Below are 14,844 nucleotides of genomic sequence, written 5' to 3' on the forward strand. Positions count from 1 at the left end.
GTCTCGGGATCTGTCCTCTTCGTCAATGAGCTTCTGGCCATTTTTCACTTTGGGAAACCCGTCATTTCCTATTGGTCATGACTTGCACCGCCCACCCCACGGCTGGAAAGTCACCGTAACTTCCCGCTCTGCACCCACTCGCTGAACCCCGCGGTATCGGAGACCTGCTGTGTGATGTTGCACCCCGGACCGGCCACGTTTTCAGGGGCCTTGCCTCGGCTGATGTTGCATTTTCCATCCATGGAAGCCATCCATCGACTCAGAGGTACGCACCACCCACTGCACCTCATCTACCCGAGCCATTGGAGACCACAATTCGTCCATACATATCCCGTATTTTGTTCATCACTGTAACTCAACGCCGTCATCTCAGTCAGCGAATGGATGGCTCCCGGAAGCACCGAGTTTTCTAATTTCCGCTCGAATCACCCGCTCGATGCCCTAACTCTTTGCCGAGGATGTAGAAGCGGATTTAATGTTTACCGCGTGGCTCTCTCGTTATTATTTGTGTATGTGCTCGTCCAACACAACGTCTAGCAAACCCCCAATAAAAACGACGCGCGCCAATGCCGATTGTCTCCCGCCTGCTCTCCTTCTCCGTTCCCTGTTCCCCGAACCCCAAGTGCCCTGCCTCCCCGAATCCCCAGGTGCCCTGCTTGCCAAAACGCCGTGTGCTAGGAAGCAAATGTGAGGGTATCTCAAAAGAAGGAAATAGCCGTGCTGAAAAATGCAAGATCCGCAAATACTTCCCTCAGTCAATAACCTGCGGAGAGTCGGCTGAATCTCCCGGGTTCGCCGCCCGGCGGCGGCCCTGCGGGGTGGCAGGGTCCTCCGGTTCCGGTCCAGACCCGAGAAACCGCAGGACCTTTCGGTTAGTCCCCTCCTTCCCTTCTCCTCCCAGCTCTCCTGTGCGCCGCCTCTCCATTCCCGCCTTCGTCGTCAGGTCCGCTCGCATTTGCTGTCGCGCTCACATGTTAGTGGCCTGTTGTCGAAGAGAAAAAAAAAAAAAAGCGCGTCATGTTGTCTTGGCGCCGATGCATACGTTGAGATCGGCTTTGGTCGTCCAAACTCGCTGTTTGAACTCGCCCTCAGCCAGGCCGTTCAGTGCGGCCGATACCTCCTCCATCTCCAGCCGCGTCATGGACGCAAGTTGTTCGGGCTCCATATACCCGGAGAGCATCGCTTCGGCGAATCGCGCGTTGCGTGTGCATTTCTTGACGTTCTGAATCTTGTCCATCATCGGCAGCTGCTCGATTTTGCTCCGGCTCCACACGCTCTTGATCCTGTTGATCAGGTCGACCGGGTGGTGCCGCGCGTGGCGGCCTTCTCGACACAAGGCGCTATGGGCGGCCAACAAGTCTGGAAAGTCCGAGCCCGAGACCTCTACGGCCGTGGACGGGGTATCGGGGTTGGTCAAGCTCGATGACCCGTTCGCTGCGGTTTCTCCTGCTGGCGGCGGGGTGTGTGGGACTTTGAAGTGCGTTCCCGTCGCGAGAATTGGTTGGGGCACAGGCTGGGGCACAGGCGTGGGCTCCTGCGTCGGGGTGTTGTTTATGGTGGTCAGGCTTGGTGTCGGGATGGCTTGCGCTATGGCTGGCTCGCCCTGGGCTGGCGGTGGCTGAATGAGTGCTGGAGCTATGAAAGTCGTGGGTTGGGGTGTGGGCGGGACGGCTTGGCCAGATGGAGCTACATCAGAAGTCAGGGTCAGTATTTGCTGCTGGGTAGAGTCGCCATCTGCCCGAAAAGACGGTGGCGCGCGGTCGCAAGGTGCAGTCCCAGAAAGAAGAGGAGGAGCTGGTGGCCCTGATTTGTGTCCATCCCTCATATGCTCTGGCACTTTGATCCTCAGGACTGTCTTGCTCGGGGTTCCCGCACCCTGAGATGCTGGTAGAGACTCACCGTCGGTGGGGTAAGGTTGGTACAGGCCGAACGACGGCAGCGGGGATCGAAATGACCGCTCGTGCTCCCGACGCCTGAACTCCTCCGGGTTCCGAGATCGAAGTCGTTCCATCTCGATGTCTTTTTCGGCTTGGAGCTTTTCTTCCGGTGTGAGTTCATACGCCTCTTCCCGTTCAAAGGTTTCGGTGGACGTGATCTTCCGGACCAGCTTGCTTATCTGCTCATCCCGGAGAAGCGAATCCAGGACTTTGTCTTGGCCGAAAGACCCAGACAGGTCCTCCTGGTCTACCTCCCTCGGCATCTTGAAATAATTGTTGAACTGTGTCGACCATGGGTCCGGATTCTTCTTGTCCACCACGCGCGAGGCTAGCTGAGTTTTGAAGACGGCATTGTTGTGGATGGTGTCCTCGAATGTGCCGCCAATGGTCAGCCAGTAGACGTAGACCGGCTTGGTCTGGCCGAGACGGTAAGCCCTGCCAATCGCTTGCTGCTCGTCGGTCGGAGTGTACTTGAAGTCAAAAATGATGACCCTGTTCGCGCCGTAGATGTTGAGCCCGACACCCCCAGCCTTGGTCGAAACCAAGTAAACTTGGGACTCGGAATCCGTGTTGAACTTCTTGACTGAGTCTTGCCGTGTAGGCATGGGTGTATTGCCATCCAGCCGTTTATATACCACCCTCTTCCGCTTGAAGATATTCTCGATATAATCCAGAGTCGGGATGCTCTGCGAAAACACCAGGACCTTGTCTCCCACTTTCCTGCACTCGTCCAAGATCCGTAGGAGGACGACAATCTTGTTGGAGAGAGTGTAATCTTCAATCTCGCGCAAGGATACGGTGGTAAGCATCTGGCTCAGCACGTCCTGTGGTATGTCCCTCGGCATCTCCTCATTGTCTTCGGGCTTTCCTGGCTTGGATGACTTGGCTTTGCCGGCCTTTTGGGTTTCTACCACGGTCTTGAAAATGATGGGGTGGGCGAGGACAAGGCCGAGTGTAGCGACGAGACTCCATGCCCTCGCTTGACCGGTTACCAGCTCCCTGCTGGGATCTATCACGCACTCAATATACGTCTTGTACGACCGCGTCTGGACCTTGGTCAAAGGAAGGGTGATGATAAACTCCTTCTTCTTGGGGAGCTCGTTCAGGAGGACCTCGATGTCTCGCCGATGCACTTTGGGGCCCACCGTCTCTTTCAAAACATGGAGCATCCGCCGCGCCTTTCTCTTCTTGTAAGGCTCGCTGTCCACATACAGTCCTTCCCTTATCGGATTCGAGAATCTGTCCCTGAACTCGCCAATGTCGGCTAGATAATTGGGGGCTACCCAACTGATCATGGCGTAGTAATCCATGACATTGTTCGTGAGAGGCGAGCCCGTCATGGCGATGCGGTTCATAGTCTTGAACTGGGCAGTGGCTTGGTGTCTCTGGGATGCTGGGTTCTTCATGTAGTGGGCCTCATCACCGATGACGAGGTTGGGTGTCTCATGCAACAGTTTGGCCATGTCCGCATCTCCCTGGACAAGGATGGTGAACATGGTGTAGCCGAGAATGAGCACCCCGCCAGACGCAACCCAAGTTCGGATCAGCGCCGTGCGCGCAGACGGGGAAGATGCCGATTCTAGCCTGTGCACCGGGCCCAGCACCTCATCGGGTGCCCACATGCGGATCTCATCTTGCCAATTGTCCACCAAGCTCGGGGGGCATAGGATCAACGTCCTGGACTCCCGCAGACTCTCGGGGATCTGGGAGCGTACGGACTCGTCCGGCGACGCGGATGACTCGGCAACGACTACCAAAAGGGTGATCACCTGCATCGTCTTTCCCAAGCCCATGGTGTGCGCAAGCAAGCAACCTTGGCGGACGCTCGAGTCGACGACGACCTGGTCCCACATGAACCGAACTCCGTCGATTTGGTGGTCTTTAATCCTGCTCCCGATATGGTCATTGATATATATCAGTGCCTGGTCGTCCGACTCCTTGGTCTCGTTGACAATGAGACGGGCATGCTTGCTAGAAACCGAACCCTGCTGGGCAAGTCTCTCGCGCAGCTCGTGGGTGCGCCGCGCAAGCTCTTCGTTGCGCTTCACGTTCCCCATCCGAAGATCCCGGGCATCCGCATCCCGTCGTTTGCGCCGCCGTCGCTTCTTAGTCGACGGTGCCGGCATGTCATCCGACGAGGACCCCTCGGTTGTGCTGGGGCCGTCCGTGGGCTCCCGAGTTCTTCTCGATGGCGTTGGAGTGCTTGGGCCCCCTCTCTGGGGTGTCTTGAGCACGATCCGAGTCGGCGTCTCGGGGGGCAATTCCAACAATAGTGGAAGGATCTTTTTGAAGAATGCGCAGAAGCCAGCAAACGAGTCTCCCAAACGTTTCAACTTGTTGCGCGTCGAAAGCCTCAACGTCAGCAAGGTGATCCTTCTAGCAGATATAGTGACGAAAGCATCGAAAGCACGACATAGACAGAACGCCACCAAGTCGGTCGTGGCTAAACTGGGGTCTTCGGGAGCCTCAAGTGTTGGCGCCATGTACTTGGCCCATATATCGGTATGGTCCCTGTTTTTTACCCCCCAGTACACTTTCGCGATTCTCTCTCGCGACCACTCAGACACCACCGCCACGACAAGCCGTTCAGCATCTTTGGCCTTTTCCCAATGATCAAGCCCGGCCTCTCTGATCTTCTCGAGACTCTCAAAGTCGTCGAGACCCGGAACTTGGTCGAGCTGTTCGACCGGTGACGCGGGGGACGAGTCGATCACTATGACCTCCCTGGCCGAAATCTCGGTGTGACGGGGAGTTGCCGGCACCAAAGCCTTCTCGACTTTGATCTTCCGGGGGGTAAGAGGCTCCGGAGCTGGGCCATCGTTGGGTTGCTCGCTCGGTGTCGTTTTCGCCGGAGAAAAACCGGCCCCAGCCCTGCCATCGGGAGTGGCAGAAACACTGCGAACGGAACTGGCTTGGGCAGCAGCCTCGTCCTGAAGCGGCTCCGGATCGATGTCCATATCGTCATTGACAAGCGGAATGGCATTATCATCATATTCGATGAACGCATCCATGTCATCCGAATCGCTTGTTAACACCTCCTCGTCGTCATTGACGATCGTTTGCTTCGCTCGTCTGGGCGCCGGACGAGGGAGGGTCGACGGTCGTGGTGGTTGGAGTGGGCTCTCAACCACATCAATCAGCCAGGCCTTGTGTTTCTTGTCGAAAACGCTCGCTTCCAAGTAGCCAGACGCTTTCTTCTGAACGTCATTTCCAACAGTCCACGGCTGGTTGATAATGTGCTTAGAGTAGCGCGCGATACGGCTTACGAAGTGGTCCATCTCCTTCTTCGCCAAGTCGATAAAAGCCATGCGGTCGGGGTTCCGGCGGGCATCCTGCCATGTCTTCCAAGCCTTCAAATCGTATTTGGGCTTCTTTTCAGCCACCCACTGGGACTCCAGCTCTTGTATTGCAATGCTGACCGCCTCGACCACCTCCTCTTTGCTGAGAAGCCTGTCCTTGGGGCATTCTCTACGCGCTTCCATCGCCGCACGCTCCGCCTCCTCCTGTTGGTACTCGCGCCAGGTCTCCGAGTCGACGCTCTGTTCGTCATCAGATTGTCCGATTTCCGACTCCTCCTCATCCTCCTCACCGCTCTCCTGAAGATTGTCGGCGAAATTGGTTCGTAGAAACCGCTTCATGACTCCCGAGACCTGGATGCGGCGTCCCGGAGGAAGCTGCCTCTGCATGAATGCGAACGGATACTTGGGTGAGGCTGTCAGATCCTCCATTTGGGGCTCGAGGAGCTGAGCGCGCCGCAAAACGCCGGCGCCCAGGAAGGCAGAAGAATCGCCTATTTGCAGCGTGGTATCTATCGTGTTGTCCAGAAATAGATCGCCTTCGGTTGGGATGACGGAAAAGGCGTTGTTACCCGTGGTCTCGGCGGAGACACTTATGGGCGCAATCCTTCTCTTCTTACTTGGCGGTTCTTCCAATACCTCCTGGTTAGACTGGCGGACCCCTAATACGTGGGAAGATACTACCGGTAAGTCGGGGCCGGCAGATGCCGAGAGTGTCGGGGACAAAACACCGGGGTAAGTGCTTGGGAATGCCAGCCCAGCATCGGCTTGATCGGCGGCCGAGCCAGACACAGGCTCGGGCCCAGCGGCATGCTCGAGTTCAGCTGGCTTGTATGGTTCGAATTTGATGGGCGGGGGGTTATCTTGGTCGGCATGCAACTGGCTATTAGCCAGCTGCTCAGCCTTCCATGCTCGGTATCCCTCGCTGCGCCTTCTGAGTTGCTTGATAGCGTCCTTGAGCGCAAGCTGGTGAGGCAGCTTTTTGACACCAAGGTAGCGCCACAACTGGTCGTACCCAAATTCGTCCTCGTATGTGAGAAGGGACTCTCCATCAACGCCGCATTCACGAAGTTTTAGTTCGAGTGCGGCGGGATCCGGGAGTCGCTTGGCGGAGGGTGATGTCCAGGACCGATTTGCGGTGCAGAGTTCTTGCACCACTCGATCCTCATCCCAGAGCAAGGGGTCGCTCTGGTCCTCCCCTGCCATCTTGGCAACCAAGTTTCTTTAAGTGTGAGTCGAGTTAGTAAACAAAGTGTAGGCCAAGTATGGTGAGGTCGAAGTTGTAAAAATATGCCCGACCTGAATGGTGGACCTTGATCTGGAGGTGGAGATACGAAATCATGCTTGGTGAGGGTTGGGTACTTACTGGCATAAAAGAGGCTAGAGAGAAAAAAGAGGTGAGATCGACTCTTGCGGTTCTCATGCAATTCTCATGCATGCAACCATAAACGAATCCGGTCTTTGGGCAATTGTCAGGCTGTCGGCTCCTTATTCACACCGGGATCCAGATAGGGTTCATTCAATGCTCGATCTCTGGGAGAGACAGTTGAGATGGGAGGTCGTCAGTCGGTAATCCTGCTGGTCAAGCGAAAACGAATATTCGGTGTCGCTAGCAAAAAGGAGAAAAGCCGCTTAAATTGATACCAGCACCCGACTGAACCCGCGCAGTGCTTCTAGAGGTAAATATTGTATGGTTGACTAATGAGTAGGTAGAAAGAAGAAGTTTGAGAACTGTGGTGGTGAATGCCGGTGTTGGACCAAGTTGGCGGGCCTCATCAGTTGGTGGGCAACCGAGAGAGGTCGCGTTTGGTTCGGCGCGTCGAGGGGGTTCAGCTGCTGGCCGGCCTTGACGAACGACCTGTCAGACAGTGTGTATATCTATATCAGACTGTACCCTGTTGCGAAAGATTGGGAAGTAGAGAGAGCTTGAGGAACCCAGCTATCGTAATGCATTATACCTATTCAAGTTGTCAACCGTAATAGGTAATGTGCCTTAAACGCCAGCCAATAGTCATGAATGTCTATTCATACCCTCTTGAATTTGCCAACGTTTTGAGAGGCACATACAATCGCAGGTGATTGAGGCAGGGCCGCCGACCATCAAAGGTAGCCAAAGCATCCACCATGATTTTAGCGCACTGTGCAATCGTGCCCGATAAGATAAAGGAAAGTGCAAGCGCGGGGCACCAAAAACGAATCTCGGTTTGAGACACTTCCATTTAGGAAGTCCTAGGGGTGAGAGGAAATCGTATATCAAGTTTACCGTCCTCAACCAAGCTCATTTCTTGGCAGTTAACGAGAGGTCCCGTTTGTGCAGTCCTCGGCCAGAAATATCGGGTGAATTTTGCAAATCAGGCCGATTCCGGCTTTGTAAGCACCCCCAGAACCGCCCGGATGTTTGAGGAGCTCTCGGGAACAAATGTTTACAGCGCATGAAACCTTCCGGTTTAAGTTCTGGATGAAGACAACCCTACCTGACTCCCGTTTCTTTTTAATTCCCAACGCCATAGCCGACGCCATAGCCGATACTCAAACCAACCCAACGATAACAGCATCATGTCTTCTCTAACTGGGGGTTCCTACCCTCCTACTTTAGAAATGCTCTTGAAAAAGACCGATTGGCGCAGGCCATAAAGGACTGGACCATCGCCAACGGTTTAGCCGTCCGGCCTCCACCCGCAATTGTGGAAAACGATTCCGAGGGGATTCTGGCCATGAGTGCTCCGGTCACCCTCTTTCCAAGTCCATTTCCCAAAAGCTGCTTCCAGGAGGCCAAGGCCATCCAAACCAAGTACAACGAGCTCTACGCCCGCATCAGCCAGGATGAGGAGTATCTCAGTGGCCTTGTACAGGAGTGGGTTGCCTAGGAGTGTTATCGAGGCTTTATCACAACGTTCACCTCTAACGGTGATGGCAGGGTTGCTAGCGGTGATGAATTTATTGCCGAATTATGGAAGATCCACTTGCGAGTGAAGGAGGAGGGTTACGTCCAAGTAAGAAGTGTCTTGTCTCCTAAGCTCACATGCTCTCACCTATGTCTAGCCGTGACTCACAATCTGCCACCTAGAACCTTGCTCTCGGTCTCTTCCGGTCCGACTACATGGTCCATCAAGACGGCGACAACCTCCAAATTAAACAGGTTGAGTTCAACACCATTGCCTCTTCGTTTGGGGGGCTCTCGGCGCAAACTTCCCTGCTTCACCAGTATGACCCCCAGGCCCCTTGAATTGGAACTCCCCTTTCTAACAACCCCCCTAGGCATCTCGCTAGAGTCGAGTATCCCCTCTTAAAAGACCCAGTACCGCGGTCCTCCGTCAACCTCCCCGCCAACAACAGCGCAGAGGGCCTCGCCGCCGGCCTAGCAGCTGCCTTCCGCGCGTACGGCAAATCCGCCCTCGGCAACCAAACCTGCGTCCTCTTCCTCACACAAGACGGCGAGCGCAACATCTTCGACCAGCGCCACCTCGAATACGCCGTCCAATCCTCCTCCGACCCGGACCACCCCATCCCCGTCTTCCGCCTCCCCTTCTCCCAAATCCTCACCCACACCACCCTCGCCCCGTCCTCCCCAGGCCGCCAGCTCCTCTACCACCCCCCGCACAACCCCGCCCTCACCTTCGAAGTCGCCGTCGCCTACCTCCGCGCCGGCTACGGCCCGAGCGACTACCCGTCCCCCGCCGCCTGGGAAGCGCGCCACCAGCTGGAGCGATCCGCCGCGATCAAGTGCCCGACGATCCTCACGCAGCTCGCAGGCATGAAGAAGGTCCAGCAGGTCCTCGCCACGCCCGAAGCCGTCTCGTCGACCCCCTCCGCGCTGCGGCGCTTCGTGGCCGCCGGCGACGAGGCCGGCTACGCGGCGCTCTGGCGCACCTTCACCAACATCTACCCGCTGGACACGACGGCGGCGGGCCAGGCGGCGCGGCGGCTGGCGACCGATGCGCAGGCGTGTTTGAGGTATGTGGTGAAGCCGCAGCGCGAGGGCGGCGGGAATAATTTCTACCGCGCTGCTATTCCGAAGCAGCTAGGTGCCACGCCGGAGGAGCATTGGGGGTCGTATATCCTGATGGAGCTCATCACGCCGCCGCCGGTGGTGAATACGATTCTGCGGAATGGGAAGCTGGAGCATGGCGGGGTGATTTGTGAGTTGGGGGTGTATGGGACGTGTCTGTGGGACCAGGGGACGGGGGCGTTGTTGCATAATGAGGAGAGTGGGTATTTGTTGCGGACGAAGGGGGATCAGAGCGAGGAGGGGGGTGTGGCAGCCGGGTTTGGGTGCATGGATTCTTGTCGGTTAGTGTAAAGTGAGTTGTCGAGATGGGGGTGGGGTGTAGTGATAGAGTTGGGTGGTTAGAGGTGCATAGGGGGGTTGTTGGCTGTTTGAAATTGAGAGTCTAGACCGTACGCCTGCATATTCTGCTTCCTGCAACTGACAACCATCGATTTCGAGAACCCTCCACGCGGGCAAAAACTGACAACAACAACAACAACAACAACAACGCATCTCTAGACCGATCACATCAACCTCCACCGCTCCCTCACAATCCCACCGCCCCTCAACGCCTCCTCCCCGCCCCAACCTCAGGCCAACCCCCCACGGCATCCTCCACCTCCTCCAAAAACGTCGCCGTATTATGCACCGTCGTGCCGCCCAACACCACCCTAACGCCCGGAGTCGACGCATTGATCCCCGCCACCATCTTAGCCTCCTCATACGTCGCCCCGCCCACAATAAACACCACCACATCCTGCGGCTTATCCCTCGTCGCCCCACCACCCTCAACAAACGGGAACTGCGACTCGCGCAGCTTGCCCTTGACGAGCTGCTGCAGCGTCATCTCGAGCAGGGGGGAGTGCTGGGTATAGACGTTCTCGACGCCCTTGAGGCCCTTGAAGCGCGAGCCGGCGCCGCTGAAGAGGCCGGCCGACTCGAACAGGTCGGTGATGCCCGACCCGGACGCGGCCGACTGCTGCAGCGAGTGGTGGTAGGTGAGCAGGTGGGTGACCAGGGCGGCCTTGCGGGCCGGGACGCCGCCCGCGGCGGTGAGCAGGTCGACCAGCATGGGCAGCGCGTTGGAGGGGTGCTTCGCGTAGCGCAGGGCGTAGAGGGCGACGAGGGCGACTTTGCTTTCGGGCGTGACGGAGGGGATCTGGATTTGGTTTTGGATGTTCTGCGGGGAGTGGTCAGTACGGCGTGCGCCGAGTATGGGGGGAGGGGGTTGCGCCCAACTTACCCTGAGGTCGGCTGCGTGGTTGTCGTTGCAAGCTACGCTCTGCTCAAGCTCGCTGACTTCCAAGAGGTTGTCTGTGCCGACTCGCCTGCTGAGCTCGGAGACGAGTGTGACGTGTTTGGTGACATTCCCCGAGAGTTTTCTGAACTCGGGGTACTCCTCAATGAAGCGCTTCATATCGGCTATTGATTCGATGTCGGCATTGTTTTTGGTTTTGTGTTGGTATTGCTCGACATAGTCCTTGATGTTGCTCCCTAGATCGCCAAAGTTGAGATACATGTTCTTCTTGAAGAATGGGTCTTGGTCCTGTGAGAGGACAATCTCCTTGAGCTCTGGCCGGATCTCCGGAACGTCACTGAGGTCGACCCGGCCGTTGTTGATCCCGAGTAGCTGGTGAACCATAGCCTGGTATGTCCACTGCATGAGCAGGGGCGTGATAGGGTCGTCTCTCCGGTCAAGGACCAAAAGAACAGGGGGTGTATCGACTTTGCGAAAATCGAATAGTTGGTCTTCCTGGTTGATGTAATACCGGACTTCGGAAGCGAGTTTCTTCGCGAGGGGGCTGGTTTTCTGGTACCTAATCAGGGGTTTCTTCTTGAGGCTGAGGAGGACGGCGATGACGCCGTCGGTAGCTCGTTGGAGGGAATCCGTGTTCCACGTGTCTGGGTTGCCACTCCACAGCCGATGCATAGGCAAAGACATATTGAGCGAGAACAAATCCGGGTTGATGACGGAATAGTCGAGGAAGTACTCCTGAATCAACTTGACCACCTCGTGGTCGTCCGCTTCGGCTAGACGCTCCAGGGTTGACTTTTTGACGACATTGCTAAAGAACAGATGGTATTCCCCGTACTTGGGTTCTCGCAGTTCATCGATAAGTAGACCGATAGAGTCGGGGTGTGGCCTCACGAAGCATAGACAACGAAGATGACGCATCTTCTCGCGGGTGGGATTATCGAGGCGGTCCATGAGATAAACCTCGTGGTTGAGTAACGCGGACTGAGTAACGGCCGTCGAGATAAAAGGTAACGTCTCCCTGTCCAGCAGCAAGATCTTCATTTTGGCCGACGGCGCCCCCGTTGCGCTCTCGCCGGCCGACACCATCTTGGTGACGTAACCCGTCGATGCTTGCACCACATCCATTTTGATGAGAGTGATCAGGTAGTGTAATATACGAATAGACCCGTTCAGTCAAGGAAATCGCCGGGATCGTAATGTAGGTTTCCTAAGAATTGCTCGAAAAGCGGGACCACATATTGATTCGCATCGAGTGGGGAGTCGGCGAGTCTAGAGCTAGCAAGCTCCTTGGCTGTGTTCAGTGTTGACGAAAGGAAATACCCGGTTGTTGTCTTTGATGAATGCACGAACAACTGCCCGAAGGCTATTGGGGCGTTGTTGCTGAGTTGACGTTCCCTGCGGCTGCCTGCCAAGACATTTTCCAGGGGTCTGCTGCAGCGCTGCAGGGCTCCGGGGTGCTGGATGTTGATAAGATAAGCGGCCCCAAGAGCTCAGTTGCTGTTCTGGGCTCTGTTTTGGATTCTTTCCAGGGTTCTCTGCTCCACTCCTACAACGTCACCACACTCTTGAACAACACAATGCAAACCCGTCGCCAATCCGGTCTATTTCAGGCAAGATGGCGCGGGATGCTTGTCCAGCTAATTCCGAGCCGACGTGAGTTATAATCCCGCTGAATTGTTCCTACTCTGCTTCTAGGTCGGGGACACCACCAGTCGCAAATCGCTAACGATGGGTTTCTCTCTTGGGGTCAGTCTCTCCTTCACCCAGGGCTTCATGCTCGGCCAGATATCCATAGTTCTTTTGCTCGCCGCTTTCATCAAGTTCTTCATCTTTGGAGACCCCCCCTCGCCCGAGATTACCGCATCAATTCGCGCCGCCGAGCGTCGCTCACGAACACTCGCCCACAAGAAGTCGCTCTTGAGCCTGAGGGAGACGAACACCCGACAAGCAGGCCAACACCCCACCCTTAATAAGAAGAAGTCTAGCATCCTACGCCCGAGCCCTCCACCTCTGACCATCGGCTCGATCCTCGACAAGACGTACTACAAGGTGGACAGCCACCAGCCAGAGAGCTTGGATTGGTTCAACGTGTTGGTAGCTCAGACAATTGCCCAATTCCGCAGCGACGCCCAGCATGACGACGCCATCCTCACCTCACTCACGAAAGCGCTCAACGGTACCTCGCGTCCGGACTTTGTCGACGAGATCCGTGTTACCGAGCTGAGCCTGGGCGAGGACTTTCCCATATTCAGCAACTGCCGCATCATCCCCGTAGATGAGGATGGCCTCAGCTTCCAGTCGGGTAAGGCCTTTGACGCAAGCATGGCCACGCGGGAAGGCGCTCGGCTGCAGGCAAGGATGGATGTCGATCTCAGTGATTTGATCACCCTAGCCGTTGAGACGAAGTTGCTTCTCAACTTTCCGAAGCGGCTCAGTGCGGTTCTGCCCGTGGCTCTAGCTGTGTCCGTTGTACGGTTCAGTGGCACCCTGTCCATATCCTTTGTCCCAAGCAACCCCTCCGAGAACACGCCGACGAAGATGACCTTTACCTTTCTTGACGACTATCGGCTGGACTTTTCCATCCGCAGCTTGATGGGGAGTCGCTCAAGGTTACAGGACGTACCCAAGATCGCGCAGCTGGTTGAGTCGCGCCTCCATCGCTGGTTTGACGAGCGGTGTGTTGAGCCGAGATTCCAAGAAATTGCTCTCCCCAGCATGTGGCCGCGCAAAAAGAACACGCGCGGCGGCGACGAGGCGATTGCCGACGCAGAGCGCTCCATGAGCAAAACAAGGGGTATGGAAATTGGGAGAGAGATACGAACCGAGGCTCGGAGAGAGGTTGAGGCTGAGGCGGATGCGCGAGTTGATAGGGGACAAGAATCACTGAGATACCGGCGGCGACCACAAACCGACGATTCCTTTTCTACGTCCGGCTCCATGCCCGGCTCATTGCCAGACCTCGACATTCCGACATGAGATGGTGGCCGGCTAAACGGAAAAGCATTCAATCCATTGCCTCTCGGTCCGCGGCGGCAGCACGGAAACGGGCTGAGAGTCCTAACCATTCCCCCTTAACGCCGTGTTGTGTGAGGGTTGGGCTGAGCCAAGTTTTGCGCGTACTTGGATCAGCATAGTTCACAATTACAAGGGCAGGCTGGAAGGCCAGTGTTATTTAGGCAGGGCACCGTCTCGTCAAAATGCAGGCAGAACGGCCTGACCAAATCGTCGGGCGCGTGGGGTTTAGCAGGGTCGGTTAGTGCCGCTGCAGGTTATGGGAGCCATTGGCTACCTCGACCTCCGACAGACGGGGGGGTCTGGCGACATCATTCACCACTCCCGAGTCGCCATCGTGAACTAGTTTCGAAACAAAACATATGTGGTCATTGGGGAGAAAAAGTCTATATCTACTGTGCTGTCGTCCATCTTCCCGATCTCATCAACCGTTCAGTCTTGCACACTAACCCCCCAAACAGCACTTACAAGGCTCTAGAAAAAAGCCAACGCACGTCACTTTGAGGCCCACTGCAGGATGCCGCTGGACCCCGCGAACACGTCGACGATTCCAGCAAAGAGCTGAACCCGGCCATTTGGGACACTTGAGATCCCAAAGCTCGCCCCTAGTTCTATTTCGATGGTGGCCAGCAACACAACCATTCCCAAACACAACGTGGCTAGCTTGTTGGTGTTCAAAATCACTACAACCGTCTTGCGTGTTCAGATCCAAGCGCTGCTCCCCAAACGGCATAGTGCCGGGAACAATGCCGGAACGGAGGAACGCCGCCGCCAAAGCCACCTCGTGCTCCAGCTTGGAGAAGACAACATCGCCGAGCCCGACGCCGAATCCACCGCCGTCCGTCGGCCAGGCTTGGGTTGTGTCTCGCTTAACAAAGCGTCAGCCTCAACACGGGTGTTCCGGGTTGGGCTGCGCTGGCACGGGTGCTGGCAGCAGGTTGCGTCGCTTGTGTCTCCCGAGGTCAAGGCTGGGCGATCTCCTCCTTCAGCCATCATTCAGGGGTTCGAGCCTTGTTGCACCTCAACTGCATGTGCGTCGCGCCCGGGCACGAAGCCAGGTGTGAGAGTGCCGTCTTAGTCTAACAGAGGCAGCCACTGCAGAACGTGTTATCGCTACGATCATTTGGGTTCATTGCAAGTATCGCGGCGATATTGTGACCGTCTCGTTTGTCTCGGCCCGTTGCTGTCCCTTGGGCATTTTGCAATCGCGGTGAACCAGAAAAGGAGTGATATGGTGCGGCGGTGTAGGTCTGGCCGGCTTCCACCGTGTCAATCGGGCAGCGAGTAACGAAGCCCAATTGGGGTGGCTCCCGGCTCTAACTAAGGTATTTTGTATCGCGGCGACGTTTCCAC

At 56.3% G+C, this 14,844-nt stretch overlaps 5 protein-coding genes across 5 annotated transcripts; 3 read left to right on the top strand and 2 right to left on the bottom strand.

Moving 5' to 3' along the window:
• Positions 1–853: 853 nt before the first annotated feature.
• Positions 854–6,712, bottom strand: B0H64DRAFT_160624 (uncharacterized protein). The gene is made up of 3 exons (XM_062798588.1): positions 6,600–6,712; positions 1,900–6,455; positions 854–1,686 (listed from the first exon to the last, which is right to left on the bottom strand). Exons 2-3 carry the CDS (start codon positions 6,437–6,439, stop codon positions 1,016–1,018), a joined length of 5,211 nt encoding a protein of 1,736 aa, XP_062659501.1. The 5' UTR covers positions 6,440–6,455; positions 6,600–6,712; the 3' UTR covers positions 854–1,015.
• A 1,017-nt stretch (positions 6,713–7,729) lies between these two features.
• On the top strand, positions 7,730–9,660 carry B0H64DRAFT_160655 (uncharacterized protein). The gene is made up of 4 exons (XM_062798589.1): positions 7,730–8,087; positions 8,151–8,226; positions 8,301–8,437; positions 8,492–9,660. Exons 1-4 carry the CDS (start codon positions 7,948–7,950, stop codon positions 9,531–9,533), a joined length of 1,395 nt encoding a protein of 464 aa, XP_062659502.1. The 5' UTR covers positions 7,730–7,947; the 3' UTR covers positions 9,534–9,660.
• A 123-nt stretch (positions 9,661–9,783) lies between these two features.
• On the bottom strand, positions 9,784–11,841 carry B0H64DRAFT_474863 (Sec1-like protein; the record flags this gene model as incomplete). Its single annotated transcript, XM_062808072.1, has 2 exons — positions 10,465–11,841; positions 9,784–10,401 (listed from the first exon to the last, which is right to left on the bottom strand). Exons 1-2 carry the CDS (start codon positions 11,602–11,604, stop codon positions 9,787–9,789), a joined length of 1,755 nt encoding a protein of 584 aa, XP_062659503.1. The 5' UTR covers positions 11,605–11,841.
• A 185-nt stretch (positions 11,842–12,026) lies between these two features.
• Positions 12,027–13,783, top strand: B0H64DRAFT_160683 (uncharacterized protein). Its single transcript, XM_062798590.1, has 2 exons — positions 12,027–12,132; positions 12,231–13,783. Exons 1-2 carry the CDS (start codon positions 12,095–12,097, stop codon positions 13,453–13,455), a joined length of 1,263 nt encoding a protein of 420 aa, XP_062659504.1. The 5' UTR covers positions 12,027–12,094; the 3' UTR covers positions 13,456–13,783.
• On the top strand, positions 13,655–14,588 carry B0H64DRAFT_160703 (uncharacterized protein). The gene is made up of 2 exons (XM_062798592.1): positions 13,655–13,888; positions 13,970–14,588. The coding sequence occupies exons 1-2, from the start codon at positions 13,854–13,856 to the stop codon at positions 14,553–14,555; spliced, it is 621 nt and encodes a 206-aa protein (XP_062659505.1). The 5' UTR covers positions 13,655–13,853; the 3' UTR covers positions 14,556–14,588.
• The last annotated feature ends 256 nt before the right edge of the window (positions 14,589–14,844 follow it).

The sequence above is a fragment of the Chaetomium fimeti genome (genome assembly GCF_033439085.1).
Source record: "Chaetomium fimeti strain CBS 168.71 chromosome Unknown B0H64scaffold_4, whole genome shotgun sequence".
NCBI classification, from domain to species: Eukaryota; Fungi; Ascomycota; class Sordariomycetes; order Sordariales; family Chaetomiaceae; genus Chaetomium; species Chaetomium fimeti.

Coding starts and splice junctions, on each gene's coding strand:
- B0H64DRAFT_160624 (XM_062798588.1), bottom strand. CDS start 6,439: ATGGCAGGGGAGGACCAGAGCGACCCCTTGCTCTGGGATGAGGATCGA. Junction 1,687..1,899: donor CCAACCTTACCCCACCGACG/GTGAGTCTCTAC, acceptor CTTCTGATGTAG/CTCCATCTGGCCAAGCCGTC.
- B0H64DRAFT_160655 (XM_062798589.1), top strand. CDS start 7,948: ATGAGTGCTCCGGTCACCCTCTTTCCAAGTCCATTTCCCAAAAGCTGC. Junction 8,088..8,150: donor CTCAGTGGCCTTGTACAGGA/GTGGGTTGCCTA, acceptor CGGTGATGGCAG/GGTTGCTAGCGGTGATGAAT. Junction 8,227..8,300: donor AGGAGGAGGGTTACGTCCAA/GTAAGAAGTGTC, acceptor TCTGCCACCTAG/AACCTTGCTCTCGGTCTCTT.
- B0H64DRAFT_160683 (XM_062798590.1), top strand. CDS start 12,095: ATGGCGCGGGATGCTTGTCCAGCTAATTCCGAGCCGAC. Junction 12,133..12,230: donor CCAGCTAATTCCGAGCCGAC/GTGAGTTATAAT, acceptor TCTTGGGGTCAG/TCTCTCCTTCACCCAGGGCT.
- B0H64DRAFT_160703 (XM_062798592.1), top strand. CDS start 13,854: ATGTGGTCATTGGGGAGAAAAAGTCTATATCTACT. Junction 13,889..13,969: donor AGAAAAAGTCTATATCTACT/GTGCTGTCGTCC, acceptor ACAAGGCTCTAG/AAAAAAGCCAACGCACGTCA.